Here is a 24,809-nt window from a genome sequence, read left to right on the forward strand (position 1 = left end):
GAAAATTGCTGTGATTCTGTGTTCAATAAATTGATTTGATATTCAGACTAGTGTGAAATGAGACTATCGGTAAAGACACACACCAAACACCGATGTCGCCATCCCATTTTCATTATTGCAACAGCAGCTGAATCCAGTAACCGGTCACAGTTAGGTGAAGTAATTTTTCCGGCCACAGCTTGTTCCACCCCTTCACAGAAAAAGCTTGGGCGAGTTGTAAAAATGGCCGTTACAGGTCAGTGAAAATGGTTTTTTGTTATAGAGAGAAGAGGAATAAAAACAGCCTCCTAGATTTCATGTAACCACAAAGTTATATATTTATCTATCCCCTGTTATGCTGCGGACAATAACATCCACAGCTCGTTTGGAGCAGCCACCTCTTTCGACACGATTTTCACCCTATTACTATCATTAAAAAAAACAAACAAACATTAAAACCTAGGATGCCATGTTTTTTTTGGCCATAACACTAAAATCAAAAAATATGGAAATAATGTGCTTTTTTGTCAATTCAAGTAAAGATATGTGGGTTTGAATAACCATTGGCCACGTTACTTGAGCGTGTAACGATGGACTCTCCAGTGGTTCCTACAGGGTTGAAGATGTGAAAGCACAAGGGTTGACGATATTCTACATGTTTATGGGTGTAAACAAATCCCATGAAGACCAAAATGTGTAGACCATTTCCCAACAGATTGTGGCACTCAGCCCCAAGCCAACTGATCCCTACGGAAGACACTAAATTTTTAAGAACGACTTACATAAATACAGCATATAGTTTGTTTTAAAAAGACTCCGTAATTTCATAAAAAAGCTTGCCACTGTAGTTTTGCTAATGTTACTTAAACAGGAGGAACTAGTGTATTTGGTGAGGACTATTTTCAGTGGTAGTGGAATCCTCATTTGGTGTATTCAGTATTTGGGACAGCAGGATGGTGTGTTTGGAACTGACTCAAAATAAACTACAGTGTGTGTGTTCATAGTGATGGAGGGGACATGTCACCCAGCACAACAGTGTGGCTCACTGATGTGTTTTTAATATTTTTTGGACAACAATGTAGCTCTACGGCACAGAGAAATAAGATATATTAGGCTTTGGATACACACACACACACACAATATTTCTTAGCAGGATACATTCCTAGATGTTTTGGCTCTGCACATGGGATTTGTTGAAAATAAAAAATAAAAAATACAGAATATCTATCAGACTTATCCTTTAAGTTGGATGGACCACAGCAACCAAATTTCACACAAATAAAATGTACAATTGCCTTTTATTATTATTAACCATTTTCAACAAAGAAATCAACCACGTTTCAGTTCCTGCTCACATTAAATGGAAATCGCATATCTGTTACATGATAATAACCAAAATACTGACAGCTCATATCTACAGGTAGAACGCAATGAACGGTACAAGTACAGAGGAACATTGTAAAGAGTTACAGTTTACTTAGCTGTGTTTGTGTGTGTCAATGTGTACATTTCTTATTCAGCTCATAAAAATAAATGTACAAGCCAGCCTTGGGTCATCGCTGCTTAAAAAAAACAAACACATTGCTGATTACTGTGTGGTGGCTCAGAACCAAAACGAGTCCCCTGACCTTCACAGATGTGTATCTACTGACCGCTGGCTGTCAAGTCCATGTTTTAGCCCAGTTCAAACCAGCTGGAGGTGAACAGAGAAACAACACAGAAGAAGTAGTGAGGTGTCTCTGAGCTGTCAGCTCACTTCCTTCGTCTGCTGGTTGATGAGCGGCTTGGTGACTGCCTGCTGCCACTCCTACCAGGGGTCAAAAAAAAAAAAAACAAATAAATCATCTCTCACTGGTGCTGACCTGAACTGTGTTGCTTTACAAAGGCAACTGGACTTGCTTGAGGTCCTTGAAGATGTTTCACCTCTCATACGAAAGGCTTCTTCAGTTTTAACTAGCTGATGAGAGGTGAAACATCTTCAAGGACCTCAAGCAAGCCCGGTTGCCTTCATATTAAAAACTATTTATATAGAGCTTTTCCACAAACAATGTAGGTTTAAAATTAATTTCGAATTAAAGTATCCCAACGCTATTAGATATATGTAAAAACAAAGCAGTTCAAGTCACTTAACTGACTTTGCATGTTACATCTGGGTATTCATGTAAAATTTTAAAAGTATGCAACCTCAGTATGTTCTTGTACATGCACACAAGTATCTTCTTAATAGGACAGAAAGAAGACATACAACAAACATAGCCAGTCATGCAAGAGTACAGTATGTACATCACTCAGGTGGATGAGACAAAATAGTTTTAAAAATGAGGAGGTAAGTTAAATTATAGTATTTATACGTTTTTGCTTTCTACAGTGCTTAGATTTACCTTTGTCCTCAAACAATATGACAAGAATCAGAGCCATATTATTGTTGTTTGGCTGCCCGTCATATTGTGCATGTGAACACACTAACATGTTTGCTTAGCCAGGCACCACTTATCACATATTTGACAGCACCATTTGCACTGTTGGGTTTTTAGTTTAAGCTTCTATCGCATTCCTTACATTGTAATTGCCTCTCAGGGGGTACAGACCTGTGGCTGGGCGAGGACGGCGCTGCTCTCATGTATCTTGGAGGAGAATAACTGAGTGAGCGAGAATCTCTCAGCGAATCAGCCGGCACCCTCTGAGGCCTGTCAGGGCTGAGAGGAAAACACAAGTGTCAATCAAAGTTTCAAAACTACCTGATGTTAGAGTTCTTCCTCACTGCTTTTTCCTATTTGCTGCTGCTGATTCACAGCCAATTGATACAGCTTAACCCAGTGATATAATACTGGTTTGTTGTACACAACATGAGGACTTCCAATTTAAAATGCAAAAATGAAGTCCATTTTAAATCTTTGGCATCCAGTCATATTTAACTTGATGTTACATTATTCAAAAAGGAAGAAGAACTCACTGCAATTTAGACTGGTTAGTAAAGCCCAACTGATACTTATTTTTTTAAGGATGATAATATTTGAGTTCAAAAAAATCAATTATAATCAGCTGATAATAAACTTTTAACTAACACTTTTCATAAGAATCTCTTAAATTTAAAGAATTGTGACCAATATTTGTATTGAGTGGTATATTTTTTAAAATCAAATAACTGTTCCACAAACCACCAAAAAACAATGTCATTGTTGTGGTTACATCTGGGACTGATCTATTTTGAATCATGTGTTTCCTGTTCCCACATTCATTTGATGAAATCATCTTTCCTCTCTTTTTTTTCTTTTACATAATGATGTAATCAATATCATTTGTCTTTTTGAAGTCAGCAAAAGAGCTGACTTCAAAAATTTGTCATCACATCATTATACATAAAAGTGAAAGTGTTCTGCAAACTGCAGTGTTTTTTCTTCTCCTCTTACCTCTTGGTCTTTGTTTCCTTTTCATTGTCAGATGAGGAGGCTGATGAAGGACTGCTTTGAGCTTTGGTTGTCTTCCTGTATAATAATAATAATTAAAAAAAAAACATAAGAGGGTAATTGTTAATAACTTGTGTGTAGTTAATAATTAATATTTAAAACAATTGTTTTCTTATTATTTGATCATAAAAAACTGAAAAAAATGCCCAAAAAAATTGCCTCATTCCCTGTATGCTGCTTACCCCTTTCCTTGCTCCACCTCAGAATCAGAACTATCTGAAGAGGACGAAGAAGATGAGGAAGAAGAGGAGGAGGAAGAGGACGAAGAGGAGCTGGAGCTGCTGCTCCTGTTGGCTTCCTTGTTAACTTCCCTGTTTGCTTTTGCCTCCTTGCCGTTTACAGTGCTCTCATTTCTGACTGTTTGGTCTGTCGGTTGAGGGGCCGCTGGTGGTGACTGTTTTCTGCTTGGACCTCGTGACGTCTGTTTGTTGTCAGGTTGGCTGCCAGCCGGAGACCTTCTGGAGGTCACATCAGAGCGCCTGGAGTCTGACTGGGAGCCTCTTCTACCTGAGGATGGAGCATGGGATGAGTCTCTAGAAGGGCCCTGTGAAGAAGAAGAGCGATTTTTCTGCTCTCTGTCCTCTTTCTTCTCGTCCTCTCGATCTCTTCTCCTGTCTTTCTCCACAAAGGTTTTTGTCTCTTTCCTTTCTCGCGGTGGTGAGGGTGAAGATGAAGAGGAAGAGGAGGAGCTGGAGGAAGATGACGAGGAGGAAGACCTGCCAGAGTGGGTTATATCTTTTGGGTGCAGATGCTCCTTTTCCCTTTGTCTCTCTTGTTCTACCTCCCTCTGCCTGGTCCTCTCAATTTCCCTTTCTCTCCCTCTTTCTCGGGAGAGCGAGCGACTGCTCCTCCTTCGCCGCTGTGGAGAGGGAGAGCGACGGGACCTGGAAGACAAAAATATTAAAAACAGTTGATTTAAAATTCAACTCTTAAAAATTTGCTCCATAGTGGCAACACCGTAAATGATGATGCTGAGTCGACATCAAAGAATTAATCTATTATTTACAATACATTAAATATTAATTGTTTATCTTGCCCATCTGTCTAACCAAGTACATACAGCATGTATCACTAAATGCTTTGTCTTATCCAGAAATTAATAAAATACATTTTTTAATTTCTAAAAAAGAAAAAAAAAAAATTTCGATCTGAAATGATTCATTTGATTTTTTTGAAAACATGACGGCCCTAATTTATATTGAAACATAGTTTTGTACTTATTCTGGTACAAAGCTTCATAAAATAGTCAATAAATGTGAGTGACATTTGTGCTGTTTATTGATTTCTTTGCACTAAAGGCCTAAAAATTTGTTACTACTCCTATGTTTTATTTGGGGCTCCCGACATGTTAAAGTTGTATAGTAAACTTGAACATGTGGAAGATTTCACAAAATCACCCACTGATTTTTCTTTGAAGAGTAATGGATGAATACTGGGTAAGTGGTAGTAAATTGACTTCAGTGTAAACTGTGAGTCAAACCCATTTATACCTGCTTAGATATGGCACTCTTAAGGTTTGCAAGGGGTAAAGAAAGCAAAGACCCAGCATATGTACATGCAGGTTCTTGTCTTACCTGCTGGGGGGGCTTCGCCTCCTCGGGCTTCTAGACCTGGACCTGCTGCGCCTCCTTGGACTTCTGGATCTACTCCTTCTGGCAGCCCGCTCACGTTCTCTGTCTCTCTCTCTCTCTCTCTCTCTATCCCTCTCCTTCTCTCTGTCCCTCTGCCTCTCTCTATCCCTGTCTGACCAGGCCGGTGGAGGAGGAGACGCTCTCCGGGATCGGGACGGGGGCTCCTTATACTGCCTTGGTGGAGTGCGACGGGCTGGTGAGGTGGTGGTGGTGGTCTTTTGGGGCGGAGAGCGTGACCTCCTGGCTGAGGGGCTAGATCTTGCAGGCCTCCTTGCTGCGTCCCTGTCCCTCCCTCTTTCCCCAACTTTCGCCTCCAACCTTGTTTTCTCTGTTTCGGCCTCAGACGGGTGGTACCTGTTGCTGCCTTTGCTGTTGTCCACTCTGTTGGGCGGGGAAGGAGGTGGACTGGGGCTATCCATCTGTGTGGGGCTGTATCGCTCCTGACCCTTAGGTCGGGGCGGATAGTTCTCTGAAGGAGCTCTGTAAGGAGGTCTTTCCCTCTCAGGTTTTTCTCCTCCATCTTCTCTATCCTTTTGGGATCGTCTGGATCCGTCGCCCTCAGAAGCAGAGGCAGAGCTTTCCTTTCTACCATTGGCTACATACCTTTGAACTGCAGCTCCAATGGCAGCTGGTGCACTTTTCATGGGGCTAACCTTTTCCCTTCCTACTGACCCAGCTTTCTTCACCTTGCCCTCGTCTTCAGAGGATGAGGATGAAGAGGAAGATGAAGATGAAGATGAGGATGAGGAGCTATCACTGTCACTATCACTGCTGCTACTGCTACTGCTGCTACCACTACTGCTACTGCTGCTGCTGCTGCTGCTCTCTTTCCTTTTCTCAGCCTGTTTTGCCTTCTCATCACTTTTCTCCTTTCTTAGAGGGCTTCTCGTCTTCTCCTGCCTGTCATTCATTTCTGGTCTTTCGCTTGTGCCTTTCTCCGCAGGTCTCGATCCATCTCGTCTACTTTCTGCAGACAATCTGACAACATCATCCCTCTTTCTGCCGCCTTCTTGACCTCGTTCTCTGTCTTGTTCCCCCTGCCTGTTCAGATGCCTGTCCCTCTCCTTAGTACTCTCCCTGTCTTTTTCTCTTCTCCTCTCATTCTCCCTCTCTCTTTGACGTCCATTGGTGACAGGTGAGCGAGAGGTGGGTGACAGGGAATCCTTTCTCCTGTCATTTTTCTGTTGGCGAGGAGATGCCTCCCTCTCCTGTTTTTTCCCAGTGTCTTTCCTGTTGTCCCTTTCATTTGGCGTCCTTGAGTGTAGATCTCTCTCAGTTCTGCGCTCTCTCTCTCCACTCCTCTCCCCCGTTGCTCTCTCCTTTTCAGGAGGAGTAGAGGGGGATGAGGAGTCGTGTCTTGTCTTTTTGTCCTGTTTATTCCTGTCTTTTTCCCGCTCGGTGTCTCTGCTCCTTTCCCTCCTGGTCTCCTGTTTAGGTGGACGAGGAGGAGGAGATGGGGATGTGGAGGAGTCATGTCTGATCCTCTGAGGAATGCTCTCCTTTCCTTTGTCCCTCTTTTCTCTGCTCCTGGAGCGCCTCCCTCTCTCCACGTCTCTGCTCCTGGAGCGCCTCCCTCTCTCCACGTCTCTGCTCCTGGAGCGCCTCCCCCTCTCCACCTCTCTGCTCCTTGAACGCCTCCCTCTCTCCACGTCTCTGCTCCTGGAACGCCTCCCTCTCTCCACGTCTCTGCTCCTGGAGCGCCTCCCTCTCTCCACCTCTCTGCTCCTGGAGCGCCTCCCTCTCTCCACCTCTCTGCTCCTTGAACGTCTCCCTCTCTCCACATCTCTGCTTCTTGAGCATCTCCCTCTCTCCCTCTCGTTTTCTCTGCTCCTTGAGCGCCTCCCTTTCTCCCTCTCTGTTTCCCTACTCCTTGAACATCTCCCTCTCTCTACGTCTCTACTTCTGGAGCATCTCCCTTTCTCCCTCTCATTTTCTCTGCTCCTTGATCGCTTTCCTTTGTCCATCTCTCTGCTTCTGGAGCGTCTTACTCTCTCCTTTTCTTTGCTTGTTGAACGCCTCCCTTTCTCCCTTTCGTTTTCTATGCTCCTTGAACGCCTCCTTTTCTGCATCTCTCTGCTTCTTGAGTGCCTTCCTTTCTCGCCGTCCTTCTGTTCACTTCTGGATCTCCTCCCTTTCTCCGTCTGCCAGCTTTTTTCTGTCTGTGGCAGTGGAGAAGGTGATGAGGAGTCATGTCTCCTCTTGGTGGCGATCTTCTCCATCTCACTCGGTCGCTCTTTTTCTCTGTCAAGATTGGACCTCTTCTAGATGGCAGAGAAAAGATTAGCCAGTGTAAATTTCTACAAAATTTTATGTTCACAGAGTAAAAGGGTAAGAGCAAAATACCAACACGCCGAGATAAACCAGTTCAAACTTAGTTTTGGATACTTTTAGCAAAAGAAAAATATCCAATTGAAAGTTTCTGACTGTTATTACCATTTCACCTCCCTGACGATGTGGGCTGTGCTCCTCATAGCCTCGTCTCCTCCTATCTGGCGATCTCTCCCTTCTTCCATCATCAGCTTTTCTTGCTGTTTGGTCTAGTTGACGTGACCTCATTGGAGCTGGAGACTGGCTGTTAATATCAGAGGGAGAGAAAAAAAAAGAAAAAAGAAAAATTAAATACTGAGAGCTCCCTGTCTGGAAAATGGATTTTGATTAGGATTAGCTCCATACAATTCTATAAAAGGTTCAGTATGATTCCAATTAATTAGTATGTACAAAGTTTCGTCCAAAAATGTCTACAGACAAAAGTGGTTTTGGTTGTTTCAAATGGCCACTTTCAAATGGGGGGAAAAAAAGCTTGCTTTCACAGAGACAGGCAAAACACAATTACTTGTACAAATGGGGACTGACCAACGCTACTGGCGTAATGTCAGAACTTGGTCTACATGTTCTGGAGAACGGGAAGAAAATGACTGCCCTGCTGTGCCGTTACTAATGTTACTAACATCTCCTGCAGTGAACACTTTTTGTTTTGTAATGCTAGTACCAGAGAAAGCATTCATTATACACAACTCTGCAGAGCTAAAAGTCTTGTGAAATCAAACAGGCTGTGGATCAAATTATTTTGTTTGCCATTAAAAAGTGTTGCACTTTGCCCTTGCAGCACAGTTTTACCCTTTTTTTTTTACCACCATACAAAAATAAATTTTTAGAAGCTGTGAATCAATTCATCGTTGCAGAATGTCTTCGTTGAATTTTAAATTCCTGGTCAAAATTGTTAATTTCATGTGGAATTCAAAGTAAAATACACCTGTTTTCTGGAGATCATGTTATACTTGGGCCCAGGTATTTTTGAATAATCATTCATTAAACATTATTTCATAAAACATACTGCACCAAGGTACAGACCTGAAGTGCCAACTGAGTTCGGTTCACCTCTACAGTAGTACTTCTTTTATCTCATACCTGTGAGCAGAGCTGAAGGAGACACTCCTGCGTCGCACTGCCTTCGCTTTTGGAGGACTAACACTTTCGCTTTTTTTTCTATTCTTCTTTGACACCTTCTGTTTCTCATCTGAGGAACTTTGAGTGGGTGAGAGATCAGGGGTGAAGAATGTTTACACATGAGGCTTCACATAAACCAATGCATTCAGCAACTATGACCCAAAATTAGAAATATACAACAAAAATAACAGTTTTGGAGCTATAGTTGTCAGACTAAAAAACCAAAACTCAGTCCACTTTCAAAAACATATCGTATTTAAAGTAGGACCTTCGCCAGGATTGGAAAAAAGCAATGATTCTGTAGTTTCTTATGAGGCATAAGAGATATGATAAACAGTCTGATTTAAATACACTTACCTATCTTCTTCTTCGGCCTCGTCAGATGCCTCACTGAAAGACACATTTTCCAGTTAACAAACACTGTCAACATAAAATCACTAGTTGAAACATTAAAAAAAAAAAAAAAGAATGTGGTAGAGGAATACCGTTTCTTTTTCTTCTTTCTGGATTTCTTCTTCTCTCTGTGAGGAGATGGGGAGGGACTCTCTGAGCTGCAGGGAGGGAACAAAAAACTCTCAGACCCACTTTTCATAGTGAGTACATCTTCTGTTCTTATCAAGTTCATTTTCTCACCTGTCCCTGTTCTTGTTTTTCTTTTTCTTCTTCCGACTGCGCTTCTTAGGAGGAGAATCTGAATCGTCTGAATCTTCCACCAACCTGAGAGAGCAAGGATAACAGACTTCGAGTCAGGGACAGAACTGATGCTGGGTTATGGGTGATGAGTGTAGGTATTACACTGTAGTGAGTGACCACACAGGTGGTGTTATTTTAGCCCATTAGCTACAAACTGGTAAACTTTAAAATGCTTTTTCCGGCCATCTTCCAAAATAGAACTGTGGTTTTGTGATTGACAAAGAACACAACAAGTATTACAATGTCTTAAAAAGGCAGGTGTGCCTAAGGCTTTGTTCAGACTGCAGGCAGATCTGATTTGTTTTCCAAATCAAATCTTTAGGACCAACTGTCACATTGTTATTTTTAAGTAATCAGATCAGACTTGTGCGCGATCTGATCACTTTCAGACATGTTCCATCAATAGTTAATACACCAGTTGCTGTTTTCACGTAAGCCTGTAGCCCATTCTATCTTTTACCGAGCCTGATAAAGCACTGTGCGGAACAGGCTGCTCTACTCTATGTTACAAAAAGATTCTGGATCATATATTTTTATGGGCAGAGTATGCTGTCACTTCTGCCAACACTTGTGGTTTATTTTTCCTAACTACATGTTCATCTTGCAGTTACCCATACATCCAGCTGTACAGTACATGCTGTGAGCAAAGTTCCTTTACAATGTCTATTAAACGTTCCCCAATCCTTTTTTTTAAGCATTTTTTAACAGGAGGGAAAGGAAAAAGAAAAAAAAAAAAAGAAAATCAGTGAAAAAATTATGATGAAATTAAAAGTATTTTTAGTCACACTGTCCAGCTCTGTTACTTTGCTAGATTGAAATACAAAAGAAGAAATTAATTTGATATGTACAACAACATTGTGGATGCGTTATGTGCTTTTCCTACTCACGTGTATTTCTGCTGCTGCAGCTTCTCCCTCTCCAGGCGTTCCTGTTCTCTCTTCTCCTTCTCTCTTTCCTTGCGGTCGGCATGGAAAGAGGATCCATCCACGTAATCGCTGGCAATACCAAATGCAGCACGAAGACGGTCATTCTTCTGCTGGTTGGCCGCAGCCAGGGCATGAGTCTCTGTCACCCTGAGAGAAAACAAACCAAACGGCTTTCTTTTATCAACATTGTCCAATATAAACCAATGATATACTCTTAGTATTTAATTAAAAGGACTGACGAAGTATTACAGTGCAGCATGATAGCTGACTGGAGTATTGCTGTCAGTCTGTCTCATTTTGAGGTATTCTCCACATTACCTAATCACCGCAGCCTTTAATTTGAAGAAAAACATTTTTTAAAATGGAGCCACATAAAATTCAGGTGGTTTGATTGTGTTTTACTCACGTTGGTCTCTCAGTGGTGGCAGGGGCCGGCTCCTGCTTTTCCTGCAGCATCATGCGGAAACTGTGCACCTTTTCCTCAATCTCCTCAGCAGAATACCTGACCATCCAAACAGAGAGGAAGATTTAGCAATGTACAGTATTCAGTGTGATATAGAGGCCACTATTTTTATTTTTCCCCCGACTATAGCAAACTAGGTTTGAAATTTTGGCTTAAACAAATAACTGAAACAATGAATTATCAAAACAGTCGTTCACAAATTTACTGATGAATGTGTAACTGATTAATCAACTAATTGTTTCAGCTCTGGTTGATTTGTTTTAAGTGTGATTACACCTCTGTTCAGGTTAGTGAAAACCGTTGTATTTCAGAAGCCTGATGCAAACACAGCACTTCGTTTACCCTTGCTCCTCCATCATGTCTTGTAGCTCGGCACACTTGACCTCCAGCTGCCTCTTCCTTTGGTGCTCAAGGATGTCAGCATTGGGCTGCCTATTGAGCTGACTCTCCAGCCTCTCCCGGTCCTTCTCATCCCGCTCACCGCCGCGCTCATCCCGCGGTCGTTTGACCCGCAGACTCGACAGGTTGCGCTGCACATATCCATTGGTGCCACTGCCCCGTGGAGTTGTCAGGCCAATCCCATTGTACATGGCTCTGCATAAATAAAACAGAGATACAGAAAGTGTTTGCACAGACAATAGGATTTAGGCATCACCACTCCTTAGTACTGAAAACCAAAAGTAAAAATAAAAGGTAATGACAAATTGTAAAAAGAGCATTCAGTAGTGTATGTTTTCTGCAATCCCGTTTCATCCACTACTTTAATCCTTGTCTCTCTGTAGTTGAAGAGTGTATTGTAAATCTTTTCCATTAAGCTTAGATGACTTTCTCTATGCAAACATCTACACAAGTAGATTTCTCTCAGGCCAAAATTTGATTATATTTTTTTCTTTAAGATATTCAGGAGGTTGATATCACACTAGCACACATCCTTCTACAGAAATAGCTCTAAAATGCAGAGAATGAAAAGGACCACCAAGACTAAAACCCAGTACCCTTGACTTTATACCCAAGTGATGTACTTTAAATAAAACAAGCCATCAATCTGCAGTTTCTCACTTTGACACTTAAAGTATTTTAAAATATCAAGCGACTTGCTATTCTAAAATGGCTGACATAAATAAACTAGTAGCGATTCAAGATCATTGGCCTGACTGTATTTTAAGTCTTAAACTACATGAAAGTGGTTGAAAAAATAGCAGAAACACTTGAAATGATACAATCACAGAAACATCAAACACAAACAGCTTTAATTCAAGCGGCATTTTGTTGACACACTTTTGTGTGAAGTGCGGCCCGGGTTTCTCGCAACGTAATTTAGTTGCGGAAGGGCTTACGAAAAATTTAATGGATCTTTGTGTGTCTCGTCAGGTCTAAACACACATTCTTAATCATATCGTGAGAATTTATTGAAGATAAAAACATTTTGTCGCGCATTAACACGTGCGCCAGAACAGGCCTGTTGCTACGTCTATATTTAAGATAGCAATTTTATGATGACTAACGCTAAAGCAGACAATCAAATAAAACATTAGACCCACCAACTATAGTTTACGGGTTTAAAACTTGCTGTTTTAACACTTAGCTTATTTAACAACTTGGTTTATTTAACGCTTTGTTTTTCCAAAGGCCCAACCACACTTATGCGTAGTGAACAATTCCTATCTAAGCTAGCTAACTAACGTCTTAGTTACGTACCAGTGTTTTCTCCGGGAGCGGAAAGAAAACGGTGTCGGAGGGAATTTAACGATAAATAATATCCTGTAGAATCAGACACCAAAACAGAACTTATGATAACTGCGTTTTCGAAACCGTGAAGAATAAAGAAATATAACTAGTTAGCTTTCAGCTAGCTGGTTTGGTCTCCAACCATAGGGGAAACGAGATGAAAACCAACTGACGTAATACGCACGGAGCCGGAACGTACGTCTAAAGTGAGATGCGTTTAGGAAAAACTACAATTATCCCTGTTTGAGTTTAATCTGAATTTCAGTAAAATGTTTTAAATTATGCACAAGAGCACATCTCAAGATAATTCTAGTGGGATGGTGTAGCCATAAAAAGTGCATTCCAGTAAGTATAAACATTATATAACTTAAATTTAAAAAAAAAAAAGCGTTTAAAAAAATGTTATACGGGGTGGATTATCAAATGGGCAATCTCTGTATGTGCCAGTTTACCTATTTAAACTTTTTAAAATATTGAGGACAAGTCATTTTATAACTTTCTGTTATAAGATGGCGACCATAAATAAAGCAAGATTATTGACGTGAGTCCACAAACTTCTCAAGGACTCCAAAGGCCAAAGGTTGTCTGCAGCAAAGACATTGTGGTAGATACAAAAATTGTACTTTTTGTAACCTAATCTTTAGACCCTGTCTTGCAGTGGGACCTGTATCAAAATCTAGTTTAAATACAATATTTCAGCTGATATTTTGCTTAGATGATACATATACTTCTTCTTTTTTTTAATAAATAGCAGTTTATTAAAAGTTTAAACAAGGGAACAAAGACAGACAAGGATCAGTCCACTCAATAGGGGACCTATAGAAAATAAACAAAATAAGAAAAACAACAACACACTTACATCTTCTACCGGGTTAAGCACAACAGTCAACCAGTAACACTAGATTAGTAAATTGACCTCTAGGTTAAAGATAGCCAGGCATTGGTAGGGCCCATGAAAACATATACTGATTAAGGTCTTTCAGACATGTGGTGTAGGTGTAAGCGTGAAGAACTCTTTCTTTGTTTCTTTTTATTTAATTGCAAAAATTTACAATATACAATGAACAGAACACAGAAAGTAGAATTAAAACAACATATTTAACTGTATACATTGCCAGAGGTCTTACACTACAGTTTTATAATCAACAAATATTAAGTTCTGGATGTGTTTTTTTTTTCACAGAAAATTTCACTTTCAGTATTGCTGTGACATTTAAATGTATTGTAACAATTTCGTTTCGTGAATATGATTTTTCCCAAGTAAAATAAACGACTGAATTATAAATAACATTGTTCTATCTATCATGCTGTGATCACAATAAAACAAAACATGGAAAAGGTTCAGTTTTATAACAGTGTGAAGTGCCCAAAGAGTTTTCTTAATCAGACCAAAATATCCTAAAGTAAACACACTGAAAGGCACGCTCTCCTTGATTAGTCCACAAACAACACACCTGTATTCCATAACAGTTTAATTAAATCTTTCCAGTATATTTTTCAGAGTAAATTCTAGGTTAGATGGTATCTTATATGATACGTCATTGACGTTGTTGTAATAAGTTTTTAACCCCTTTTTTTCAAACTTTATTCCATTGTCTTTATTGAAAACAAAATAACAAAAAGTGTGACCCTCCTTGACATAGAGAAGACATTTAAGACTACATTTCCCAGAATGCCATTGGATGGTTTTGAGATAAAAACATCCTCCCAGAGCTCAACCGTTAGTGACGCTGAAGCCAGTGGAGGAAGCGTGTATGCTGTTGCTGCACTGCGGGGTCGTGTCTCCACAAAATACGTAGAAACTCGCAATAAAAACTCAATCGACGCTGGTTCAGTAACCATGGCCGAAGGCGATAACAAAAGCGCAAATATGCTAGTGAGTATTAACCAGATCTTCCGCAGTAGTGAATTTAAAGGGCTCCGTGAGTTCGGGGTGTGTTTATGACAGCAACGTTAGCGCAGACTGCCGTTGCCAATCGACGATGGCATTTCTTATAGATTTGTTTAATTAATGTGAATCTTGCACCGCAACATAGCGAGCAGTCTAACCAGCGATGTAGTCTTATTATTTAATCGCTAATGGAACAGTCCGTCAAAGTGCTGCCGCTCGGTTGTGACGACGGCGCTGAAGTTAGCTTCCGATTCGGCGGTTAAGGGGAGCGTTAAGGTAAACTTAACTTCCTGTGCTGAGCGACCGACTTGCCGCTTTTTGCACCACGCTTACTACTGTGAAAGCTTGTTAGACAAGTTAAGCTAAGGCCTTAAGGCGGTCTGAAACCTACTCTCAAATTGGTGAAACATTTATTCTACTTGTGAAAGCACGAAATGCTCTTTGTAAAATGACATTTTCTTTTTTTTCGTGTCTAGAGCACAAAAACGGAAAACTGTACGCTTAGCACTCAGCGATTTCCTTAACTTTACCCTTAACTGCCGAATCGGTAGCTGGGAATCTGAAGCTAACTTCGGCGTCGTGTTGTACGGTGACCGCAGCTAACGGCAGCTACCCTCTTAGCTAGCTAGTTTAATACGCTTTACCCACTTGGCTTCAGCATAGCCATTTCCCATTGTAACCTTGTTAACGGGCGATAGCAATAACTGCTTCAGCTGTTGTATCTAAGCTTTAAAAGCCTGAAATCGAGTTATGATATTTTCACTCGACGAAACTTGATGATATGTGTTGTTTGTGCTGATCATTTCGTCTTTCTTGGACGAATGTATATACTGCACAGTCATGCCAATAATGAGAAATACCTTCGCAGTTGCCTTGCTTATGGTCAAAGGCACACGCCCTAGAACAAGACTTGAGACTTCTGATAAGAATAATAAATAGTTCATTTTTAAATTAAGAATGTTACGTTGTTACAAAGGGAACCAGCTAGCTCTCACAAACACCGATGACTGAAGAAAACAAATCCTCACAGATTGCAATCTAGCAGAATAAAACCATTTTTAAGGTTGAGAATTAAATCAAATTGAGAGACTTCAAATGCTACGAGTGCACTTGTGCCACCAAAGATGCATTTTAAAAACGGTGCTTTGAATTACAGATATGTTTGCAACAAAGCAAATAGATTTTAGGTATGGGTAAGGAATACACATGTCTGGTATAATCCAGGTTAACTAGAATGGATGAGTAATTCACAGGTTGCATGCCCCAGGAGAAACTTCTGTTCTTGACTTTGGAACGGATCCCTGTCGTTCACGGTCAAATTATGCTGATATTACATACATTTTGTTGCCATGTTTCAAGAACATACCGATCAGTAATGTGGTGGTAAGTTTGGTGTATACTGCGTTTAATTCTGTGCCCAGGCTCAGGAAACAGCCCAGCTGGAGGAGCAGCTGCAGGGCTGGGGTGAAGTGATCCTAGCTGGGGATCGCGTCCTGCGCTGGGAAAAACCTTGGTTCCCTGGAGCACTGATCATCGTTACCACCGTCCTCTTCCTGTGAGTCCATTTTACTGTGTGCTGTGTCACAGGGTTACACACAGCTGGGCACATAGTTGGCATAGCACAAATTTCCTCCCTCACAGCAGTGAAACATAGCTGTAACAAGACAAAGACAAGAAGTACCACATTGTTGAAACTTAAAGCCTGAAAAAGGAAACACTCTAGATTATACTAGATTGTATTTTGATAAATGATCTTAGGTTGCAACATTCTTTGTCAAAGTAATTCTTGAATAACATTTTATGCAAAGAATCTAGACTAGAACACTGACTTTTTTCTGTCAAGGTAAGGAATGCCTTTTTGCTAACACAATGCGTTCCTTTTTATCCCAAATGCACACACCCTCTCTGTTAATTTCTGGTTCGCTCCTTAGTGGCAGATGGTTTTTAAAATTGCACCTCCAGCATACATGTGCAGGGGGCTCTCACGCAACAAGCAGCTATTTAAAAACCATTGTGGGATAATGTAAGCGCACAACAGACTTGTCTTTCCATTTATACATACATAATACAAAATGCTCTTACTTCAGTTTGAGCAACTGGAGTGAAACAGGTTTATAACCATGATGGACTGCTCTGTATTTCTCTTCCAGGCTGATTTACTACCTGGACCCATCAGTGCTGACTGGGCTCTCCTGCACCGTCATGTTGCTCTGCCTGGCTGACTACCTGGTGCCCACCCTTGCACCCCGAGTCTTTGGCTCCAATAAGTGGTGAGAGCCTGAGGATAAAAGTCATTGCTGGAAAAAAATTAAATGGTTTTTTTTCCGTTAGATTATAATTAGACTATAAAGTCATGGTTATTTCCTATCTATAAAATTATGTTTCATTTTAATACATCTCTTGCATGGTGTGGGAAGCAGACTGAAAACCAACAAGACCAAACTAGAGAGATCATATAAAGCAAATGGTTTTGTAGCTCTACATCAGACTGCAAATGCTGTAAATTAAGCTGGGCCCTGAACTCAGGGCTTTTCATTCTTTTGCTTTCTTGTTGGTAGCAGGGGTAAAAGCCAATGATAGTGTTTATTAAATTGAAAATAAATGATCAGTTAAAGGTTAGCCTTGTTCTTGGGGTCACTCATGAGTCAGTCATTTCACTATCACTTTGGGGTAGGGGGAGTTCTGTCTTCATTGCAGGTTTCTTTTTGCCATAGCTAATATGACAGCCTGAATGTTGTCACCTGAAACCAGTCCTGTAGGGCATCTAACCACTTCATGGAGCTTTGACATTACACAGGGCTTAGAACAGCCCCTTGACTCAGCTTTATCTACTTGATTCTATTTATTTAGCTATAGATAGATATAGCTCAGGAAAACGTAGCTACTGATCTGTAGAGTCTGATCAAGATTCTTTGAGATTATAAAGTGAAGCTCAGGCTGCATTTTACCCACTGAGACAGCAGATTCAGCCGGATAGCTGAAGCGTCTTTGTGAGTAGGTTAGACGGAGCTATCGGAGTCTGGTCACGGTTGTCGTTTGGCTCCCTGACAACAAGGACTGAAATAGGGAACGATGGCTAAGCAAAAACCGAAGGCCACTTTTCCTGGCTGACCCCCTTCCCTCCCAGTCAAGCGCTTCTCACCCTTGCCAATGTTTTGGCCCTTTAGTCTTATTAGTTTTATAGCACTGTAACATACAAACACAGGAGTGGGTTGTTTATTTTTTTTGTTTGTTTGGGTTTTTTTTTTTTTAACCATTCATACCTGGGTAGTTATGGGGCTATAATAGAAAGCTACTGCTCAATCAGGTCTTCATCTCTGGTTCTTCAAATTACACTGTTATGCATATTGGTGGGTTTTCAACTGGTGTTTTAAAAAGAGAGCTGTTAACAAGTGAGGATAGTTCTTTATGTGACAAACCACACTGAACTTACGGGCTTCCTCTTGATGACAAGATAATGTTGTTGAATATTGTTAGTTGTCTCAAAACATCCTCTTGTCTTGTACTTTAACTGAGCAAAACACTCTTCTGCCAAGATCTTAGTTAGTTTTGTCTTTTTAATCACACCCTTGTCTTCAACCTCTCTTCATGTGCAGGACCACTGAGCAGCAGCAGCGTTTCCATGAGATCTGCGGTAACCTGGTGAAGACCCAGCGTCGGGTCGTGGGCTGGTGGAAGCGTCTCTGTGCCCTCAAGGAGGAGAAGCCCAAAATGGTACATTTGATCCCAACTCTAACACACAAACTGAATTATCTGACCACTACATATTTTAGACATCCACCAGAGAGCTGTATGTTGCAATGCATTGTTTGCAGTAGTGCAGTAAAAGAACCCTTTTCTGTTTATTACAATGGTGAGCTTTCTCTCTGCTCCAGATAAAAATATCCTCAGCTGATTTGGCTTTGCTGCTCCACTTAGCAGACCTCAAACTGGGTTACAGGCTGTGTTAACCGGGTTTTTCACGGCGCGCCTTAACACTGTTAGACACACTCTCTGTTAAATCACATTCTTTAACTCTTTGTTGGTTCCTTGAAAATAACAGAATATGCACTGATATGTTACGCAGTAGTACATCTGAACAGTGATTCCTTTAAACTCATTTAATGATGCTCTGCATGAAGTCAGGATGCCACAGTTTTTGTCTTGAGTAGCTGAACTCCTGTGTCTTAAATGTAATGTGACCTCCTTGCTCTCCAAAGTACTTCGCCTCAGTGATCAGCAGCCTGCTGGCAATGGCTTGGATCGGACAGCAGGTGCACAACCTGTTCCTCACCTACCTGATAGGTGAGTAAATTACAGCTTACAGTAATTGTACCCTTTTACCTTTTTATTATTCTCCTGCATTGGTGAAGGTTTCAATGTCACCATTGTTACAGCCATGAACATCAGTTTTTCCCCATATGTTGATGGATTTATTTTCTGTATTCTGTCAGTTGTGCAAACCCTTCACTCTCTTTAAACACAAAATGTACAAAGACACTTCCACATGAAGTCTCTGGTTTTGTTTTTGGTTATATTTTGAATTGTTGAGTTGCCTGACAGCTCTGGTGCAGACGCCCTTAATATTTTTTGTTTTGACATATTAAAACCTTTCTCCGGATTTTAATTCTAAACAAGTAGCTGAGATTAGGGTGTGTTGTGTGTGTGTTTTTTTTTTTTTTTTTTTAAATTCTGCTAATATGTGGGATAGAAAAGAAAAATCCTGTTCCCCACATAAGATTTTCTTAATCTTTTAAACTTCAGAGATCTAAACTTTAGAGTGTTTTGGAGAAGGAGTCTTGATATTTAGGTATTTTCATTCACAAAAGGTCTTTGTGGTTTTGTACTTTTATGCTTCAGCTAACATGTCAGTAGGGGTTTACTGAGCTGCCCATCTCACTGTTGGGATTATGAGAAATCAAATCTATTGAAAGAAGGAAGCTTTCATCACCCACAGTGAGGAAATGCCTCTCCCATCCTTTTCTTCAGCTGCACTCACTGTGTATGAATGTTTACCCTTTTTAAAAGTAACAGCTGTGGTGAACTACAGACAATATTTACACATGACATGGCAGAAACAGGAAGGGATGTCTTTGTCAGCATTTGCAAATGCTGTTGTTATGCTTCTGTTTATGAAGTTATTATAGTAACTGCATTCAGTGGCAGCTGTTTTGCAAACATGTTGTAACTGTGCAGTGAAAACGGTAGCACTGGTGCTGTCATCACACGAGCTCTGCCCAACATTACCAGGCTTCTTTTGTACTATTACTCAGAAATAGAGCAACAATGTAGATGAGTACCTGGATCCCTGAGACAGTAGACAGTTATGGTAACACTTAATAAGTTGGTGCTGATTTCTTCATGATTATTGGCAGATGCCGAGGAAGGTGTTTATCCCTTCATTCTGTGCTGCAGATTGGGACCAAAACGGGAGTGAAAGTACGGTGAAACCGTAAATCTTCTCTCAGCTGTACTGTGAATTTGAAATAGAGGACACACTGTCTTTACAGCTACACAGCGTTGCCTCAGGGAAAGTGACATTTGGAGTATCAGCCGCTCTGCCGTCTGTGTAGGAACGAGTCATCAGTTATGTAAGCTGAGACATGTCAGGTATTCACCTGATGGGGGGGGAAACTTGAAATAGAAATGACTTCAGAGAGTGCATGACTCAAACAACAAAGTATTGTATATTTTATTCATATTTTAAAGGACCAGTGTGTAGGATTTAGGGGATCTATCAGCAGAAATGGGATATAATATAATCAGAGAAGAGAATCCATCCTCTTCATCTCCAGCTTTTTTAGACAGTGTGATGTTTGCTGGTATTTAACTGAATCCATTCTTCCCTCTACCAGTGAAATGTTCCTTTGCCACTGGTTGAAACACAAGCCCAAAGCATGATTGATCCAACCCCGTGCTGAACAGTTTGAGAGGAGTTCTTTTCTGCCTTTTTTCCTGCTGTTCATTATGGCCAAAAAGTTCTGTTTTAACTTAACAGTTTCCAAAATGCATCAGGCTTGTGTAGAAGTTCCTTTGCAACCTTGACGTTGAATTTTTTTCTCGGGGAGGACACAGGAAAGGTTTTCTTCTGATGACTCTTCCATTGGGTCATGTTTGTGCAGGTGTTGCTGCACAGAAGAATAATGCACTAGCACTCAAGAGTCTCTTAACTCTTCCTGAAGGTCTTTTGCAGTCAAACGGAGGTTTTTGATTTGCCTTTTCTTGCAATCCTACGAGCAGTTCTCTCTGAAAGTTTCCTTTACCTCCACCGTAATGTAACTGCCATTTCTTAATTACATTACAAACTGAGGAAATGGCTAGCTGAAAACACTTTGCTATCTTCTTACAGTTGTCTTCTGCTTTGTGGACATCAGTTATTTTAATTTTCAGAGTGTAGCTAGGCAGCTGCTTAGAGCCCATGGCTGCTGATTGTTGGGACAAGGTTTGAGGAATCGGTGTGTATTTCTAAAGCTTTGCAATTTGCATCAGCTCGCCTTTCCTAGCGATGACTGTGAACAAGCCATAGCCCTAAGAAGCTAATTAACTGTTCATTTTTTTTTCAAGCAAAAATTAGTTAAAAGTTAACACGTACATGTCTTCCTGGAGATAAGGGTTGGCAATTTACAATTTGTTTGCCCTCAAAAGTTACATTTACTTCTACATAAGAGGTTTGTCTGAAGGAGTACTCTAGCGATTTAGTGTTGCATTTTTAAAAAGCTGAGGGATGTTTTTTAAAGGGGAAACAAAATGGGAGCAACAGAGGTTGAGATGTCCTGACTGTTAAGTCTCTGGATCCTAAATTTTCCTTCCTGTAATTCAGCAGGATCTTTCATAATACCCCCTACTTGTTAAATTCCCACTGCCCTCAAACTCTACACCTCCAGTTTGTAACTCAGGCTTTCTGTGAAGTGGTTAGTCTCTAGCCCAAGTGGAGATAACCCTGGTCATCAGGCTTATTTTGGAAAGCTCCTGAAGAGCAACAGAAGACATTCAAGTGTTTTGACAGGCTTAGTAGTAAACCTCCATAATGATTAAACCCCTTTTTTTTTTTTTTTTTTTTTTTAGGGGTTTAAGTAGAAATACATTATGTTCATCATAGTCTATGGCTTTGGCTCTAGAAAATACCATGAAGAGTGCCTTTTTTTTTTTTTTTTTTTTTTAATTTTACACACGTTGTTTTGAATGTTCTGTACTTGTAAAAACCCATGACCACATAGTTAGACCACATGATTAAAATCTTGTGGCACTCTTAAACCATGGACACTTTCATATTTGACATCATGTTTATTCTTTCTCTTTCGCAGTGAACTTCCTGCTGCTGCTGCCCGGCCTGAATCAGCATGGCATCATCACAAAGTATGCCTCCATGGCCAAGAGGGAGATCAACAAACTGCTCAAACAGAAGGAGAAGAAGAACGAGTAGATGAAGGTGTAGACAAAAAGGGGCATCTCTGAAAGATGAACCATGACACAAAATGGAAGGTGGAAGGAAGTTGATTGGCTGAAACGAAAGCCTCCTGCTTCTTCAGTCTCTGCCACAGAGCAAGACACTTTTTTTTTTTTTTTTTTTTTTTCCTTCAGAGATTCGTTTCTCCCTCCCACTATTTGACATTTTCATCCTCATCACCCACTTTTTTTTTTTTTTTTTAATTTATCTGCCATGCATGCAGCCTCCACATGAAGGTTTTGATATTGTTCACAACACTGAAACATTCAGCAACATGTGCACACAACCCCGTCATGTACACGAGTTTAAAATCTTCCTTCTGTTTCTTTAAATGTGCAGTGTTTTTAAGATGTCAGAAATGCTTTTAAGCCATTCCCTCTACTTAGACAAAGTGACTACTGAGCAGTTTTGTACCATTACTGCATCATTTAACCTCTGATTCCTCACAGTAAAGTTGTTTGTTTTTGTTTTTTTCCTCCAGGACAGTTTGTCACATGAGAACAGGTCATGAAAGTTTTACTGTTTTTTTTTTTTTTTTTTTTTTTTTCTCTCTTATTCTGCTTTGGTTTTAAACATAGCGCTGAAAACAAAACTGGATTTAAAGCAGAGCTCATCAGGAGTGAAACTGTTCCTAGATACAAGCCTAATGCGATACCGCTGCTAGCTGGACTCTGAACTATTAGCTCGTATATAAAAACCCCAGTTTGTTACCGGTGTGGGGTGTTTTTTGTGTAAATAGGCCTATCCCTCACTCTGTTCCTGTCAGTCATCCTTTTCTGTGTTCTTGTTATTTATGTGTTCTTTCCTCCTCAGTCTCTCTCTGATCACTGTCTTTCAGCTCGTTTCATTATTTGTCTTTATTGGAGATCTTTACGACAATGAATAAAGTTTGATTTAAATGAATTTCCACTGGCCTTTGTATATTGTTCCCTGGTTTGATTTGGATGACTATTGTTCAGCAGCAGCAGCCTCTCACAGCTTTCACTGCCATTTCGGCCTAAAAATGTCACTTGACAGTGAGAAGAAAGTGGTGCCAAAATGCTTATTTATTTAATCATCTGGGGAGCAGGAATGTGCTCAACAAATTGTATGGTAACCTGCCCATTAGCATTTTTGTGTACACGTATAAATTCTAACCTGGCCGATGTCCTTAAATTGAAGTACAAGGTGTGAAGATTGGAGGAAACGTACAACTTTAAATTTTATATCCTCCTGTGAATCAAAATTAATTTGAGAAATAGATGTACTTTTATATAAAATCCTGAGTACAGCGAACTACAATGTTCCAATCAGGATCTAGTGAAGGTGTGACGTGTGACAGTATCCAGGGGTTTTTGAGAGAGGAATTCTTGTAGGTTTCCTTTACATGACTAATTTTACTTTTACAAGCTGAGGGGGTTAAATTTCTAGATGTCCTGGTGAAAGCTGTGGAATGAAGCAATTTCCTTCAGACTCTTTCACCATTCAGCAAATGCAATAAAGTAACATTGCTTCGAAATTGGGACGAATTTTTTTTTTTTTTTAAAATCTTACAATGAAGCATGTGAATCTGATGGTGGCCACATGACTGAGAAGTTCAGGCTTGTCCTGCTAAACCGTACATACTCTTTGCCTGGTTGCTCAGCTGGGGACTTTTCACACTTTGAACAAAGACAAAGCATGTAACATAAAATCTAACAATATAATCTCAAAACCATGTCACACGAGTGCACACTAAACAAAAAGATGAATAATTTAAGCATTATTTCGTTAACCCGTCACATGAGTTCATAATGCCGCTGTCCCATAGACGGCAGACTTGTTGACTGTGTTTTAGTGTGGTACAGTACAAGAATATGAAAAATTAACATTTTTACCAGTTGCATGAGGTTGTCTATCATGCACGTCATTTAAAGCACCAAAGTAGCTTCTCCGACGGATCTTTGAATGTTTAATTTCTGGGACTCCATGTTGTTTTCCTTCGGGGCTGGTCTCGGTTTTCACAAGTTCTCAGAGTTAGATGTCTAGTGAAATGACATACTGAGGATTCACTGTACTCTGTTTTATGCCTGACACACACCCTGCATTTGAAATTTACTTTGAATTACCAGGTCATCATGGATAACCAGAGTTGTATTATACAGGACAAATCCCCTCTTCTATGGAAGTCAGATACTCAGGAAATATTACAAATGAGCCACTTTCCTGGAGCATAATAGAATCTGTTTCTCCACTTTCACATTCACCACAATGATCAACCTTTTAGTGAAGCTTCGACAAACCATAGGGGAGTCATGGAAGAGCCAGATTTTAATGGAGGAGTGTTTTGCAGTCATTTCCTGTCAGTGTATTATTTTATAATTGTTGTAATGTGTGTTAATAGAGTCTGAGTGCAGAGCAGCCTGTCTCCCATCGCCTCGCTGCCCACAGCCGCTTGTCTCTGGACTGTCTGATGGGCTTCCTCGGACCAGCTGTCTGTTTCTGTTCACCTGCAGACGGGTGATATATTTCTTTAGTTTTGACGTTTTAACGGTTAAATCCCTGGTATTTGCCCATACAAAAGCTGCACACATGGACTGTTGAGACAGTGAGAAACAGTCATGAGTGTATTTAGATGATTCGGTGTTCACCGTCCTCTAGTGGTCACAGTCATGAACTGCAACACTCGATTTAAATCACTAGCTAACACAAAATCAGCCCAGTCGATTATCAATTATCAATATGTCCAACTCATTAGTGTGATCATTAGAAATAATTCAGTATTATTACTAAAACAGTATTTATGATAACTGTATTGATAAGGAGTTTTTTTAATGACAGTTTCCCGGTGTAGAGACCTCACACAGCAATGTCCTTGTCCTCTTCGGTATGTAAAATGAACAGTCTGGACAGTCTGAGGTGCAACCTGGCGGTGTCGGATGGACCGAAACATAATGTCCCAGAGGTGTTCTATTGGATTTAGGTCAGGCGAGCGTGGGGGCCAGGCAATGGTATCAATTCCTTCATCCTCCAGGAACTGCCTGCATACTCTCACCACATGAGGCCGGGCATTGTCGTGCACCAGGAGGAATCCAGGACCCACTGCACCAGCGTAGGGTCTGACAATGGGTCCAAGGACTTCATCCCGATACCTAATGGCAGCCAGGGTGCCGTTGTCTAGCCTGTAGAGGTCTGTGCGT

At 40.6% G+C, this 24,809-nt stretch overlaps 2 protein-coding genes across 2 annotated transcripts; one reads left to right on the forward strand and one right to left on the reverse strand.

The window, feature by feature from the left end:
* Positions 1-1,258: 1,258 nt before the first annotated feature.
* srrm2 (serine/arginine repetitive matrix 2) lies at positions 1,259-12,551 on the reverse strand. The gene is made up of 14 exons (XM_040120776.1): positions 12,305-12,551; positions 10,949-11,200; positions 10,550-10,645; positions 10,105-10,290; positions 9,158-9,241; positions 9,010-9,075; positions 8,882-8,914; positions 8,486-8,602; positions 7,519-7,649; positions 5,021-6,662; positions 3,629-4,330; positions 3,390-3,464; positions 2,568-2,675; positions 1,259-1,786 (listed from the first exon to the last, which is right to left on the reverse strand). The coding sequence occupies exons 2-14, from the start codon at positions 11,194-11,196 to the stop codon at positions 1,732-1,734; spliced, it is 3,543 nt and encodes a 1,180-aa protein (XP_039976710.1). The 5' UTR covers positions 11,197-11,200; positions 12,305-12,551; the 3' UTR covers positions 1,259-1,731.
* A 1,485-nt stretch (positions 12,552-14,036) lies between these two features.
* Positions 14,037-22,554, forward strand: arl6ip1 (ADP-ribosylation factor-like 6 interacting protein 1). The gene is made up of 6 exons (XM_040158004.1): positions 14,037-14,210; positions 15,647-15,780; positions 16,376-16,495; positions 17,822-17,939; positions 18,425-18,509; positions 21,509-22,554. Exons 1-6 carry the CDS (start codon positions 14,175-14,177, stop codon positions 21,625-21,627), a joined length of 612 nt encoding a protein of 203 aa, XP_040013938.1. The 5' UTR covers positions 14,037-14,174; the 3' UTR covers positions 21,628-22,554.
* The last annotated feature ends 2,255 nt before the right edge of the window (positions 22,555-24,809 follow it).

The sequence above is a fragment of the Xiphias gladius genome, chromosome 3, assembly GCF_016859285.1.
Source record: "Xiphias gladius isolate SHS-SW01 ecotype Sanya breed wild chromosome 3, ASM1685928v1, whole genome shotgun sequence".
In the NCBI taxonomy this organism is placed as follows: Eukaryota; Metazoa; Chordata; class Actinopteri; order Istiophoriformes; family Xiphiidae; genus Xiphias; species Xiphias gladius.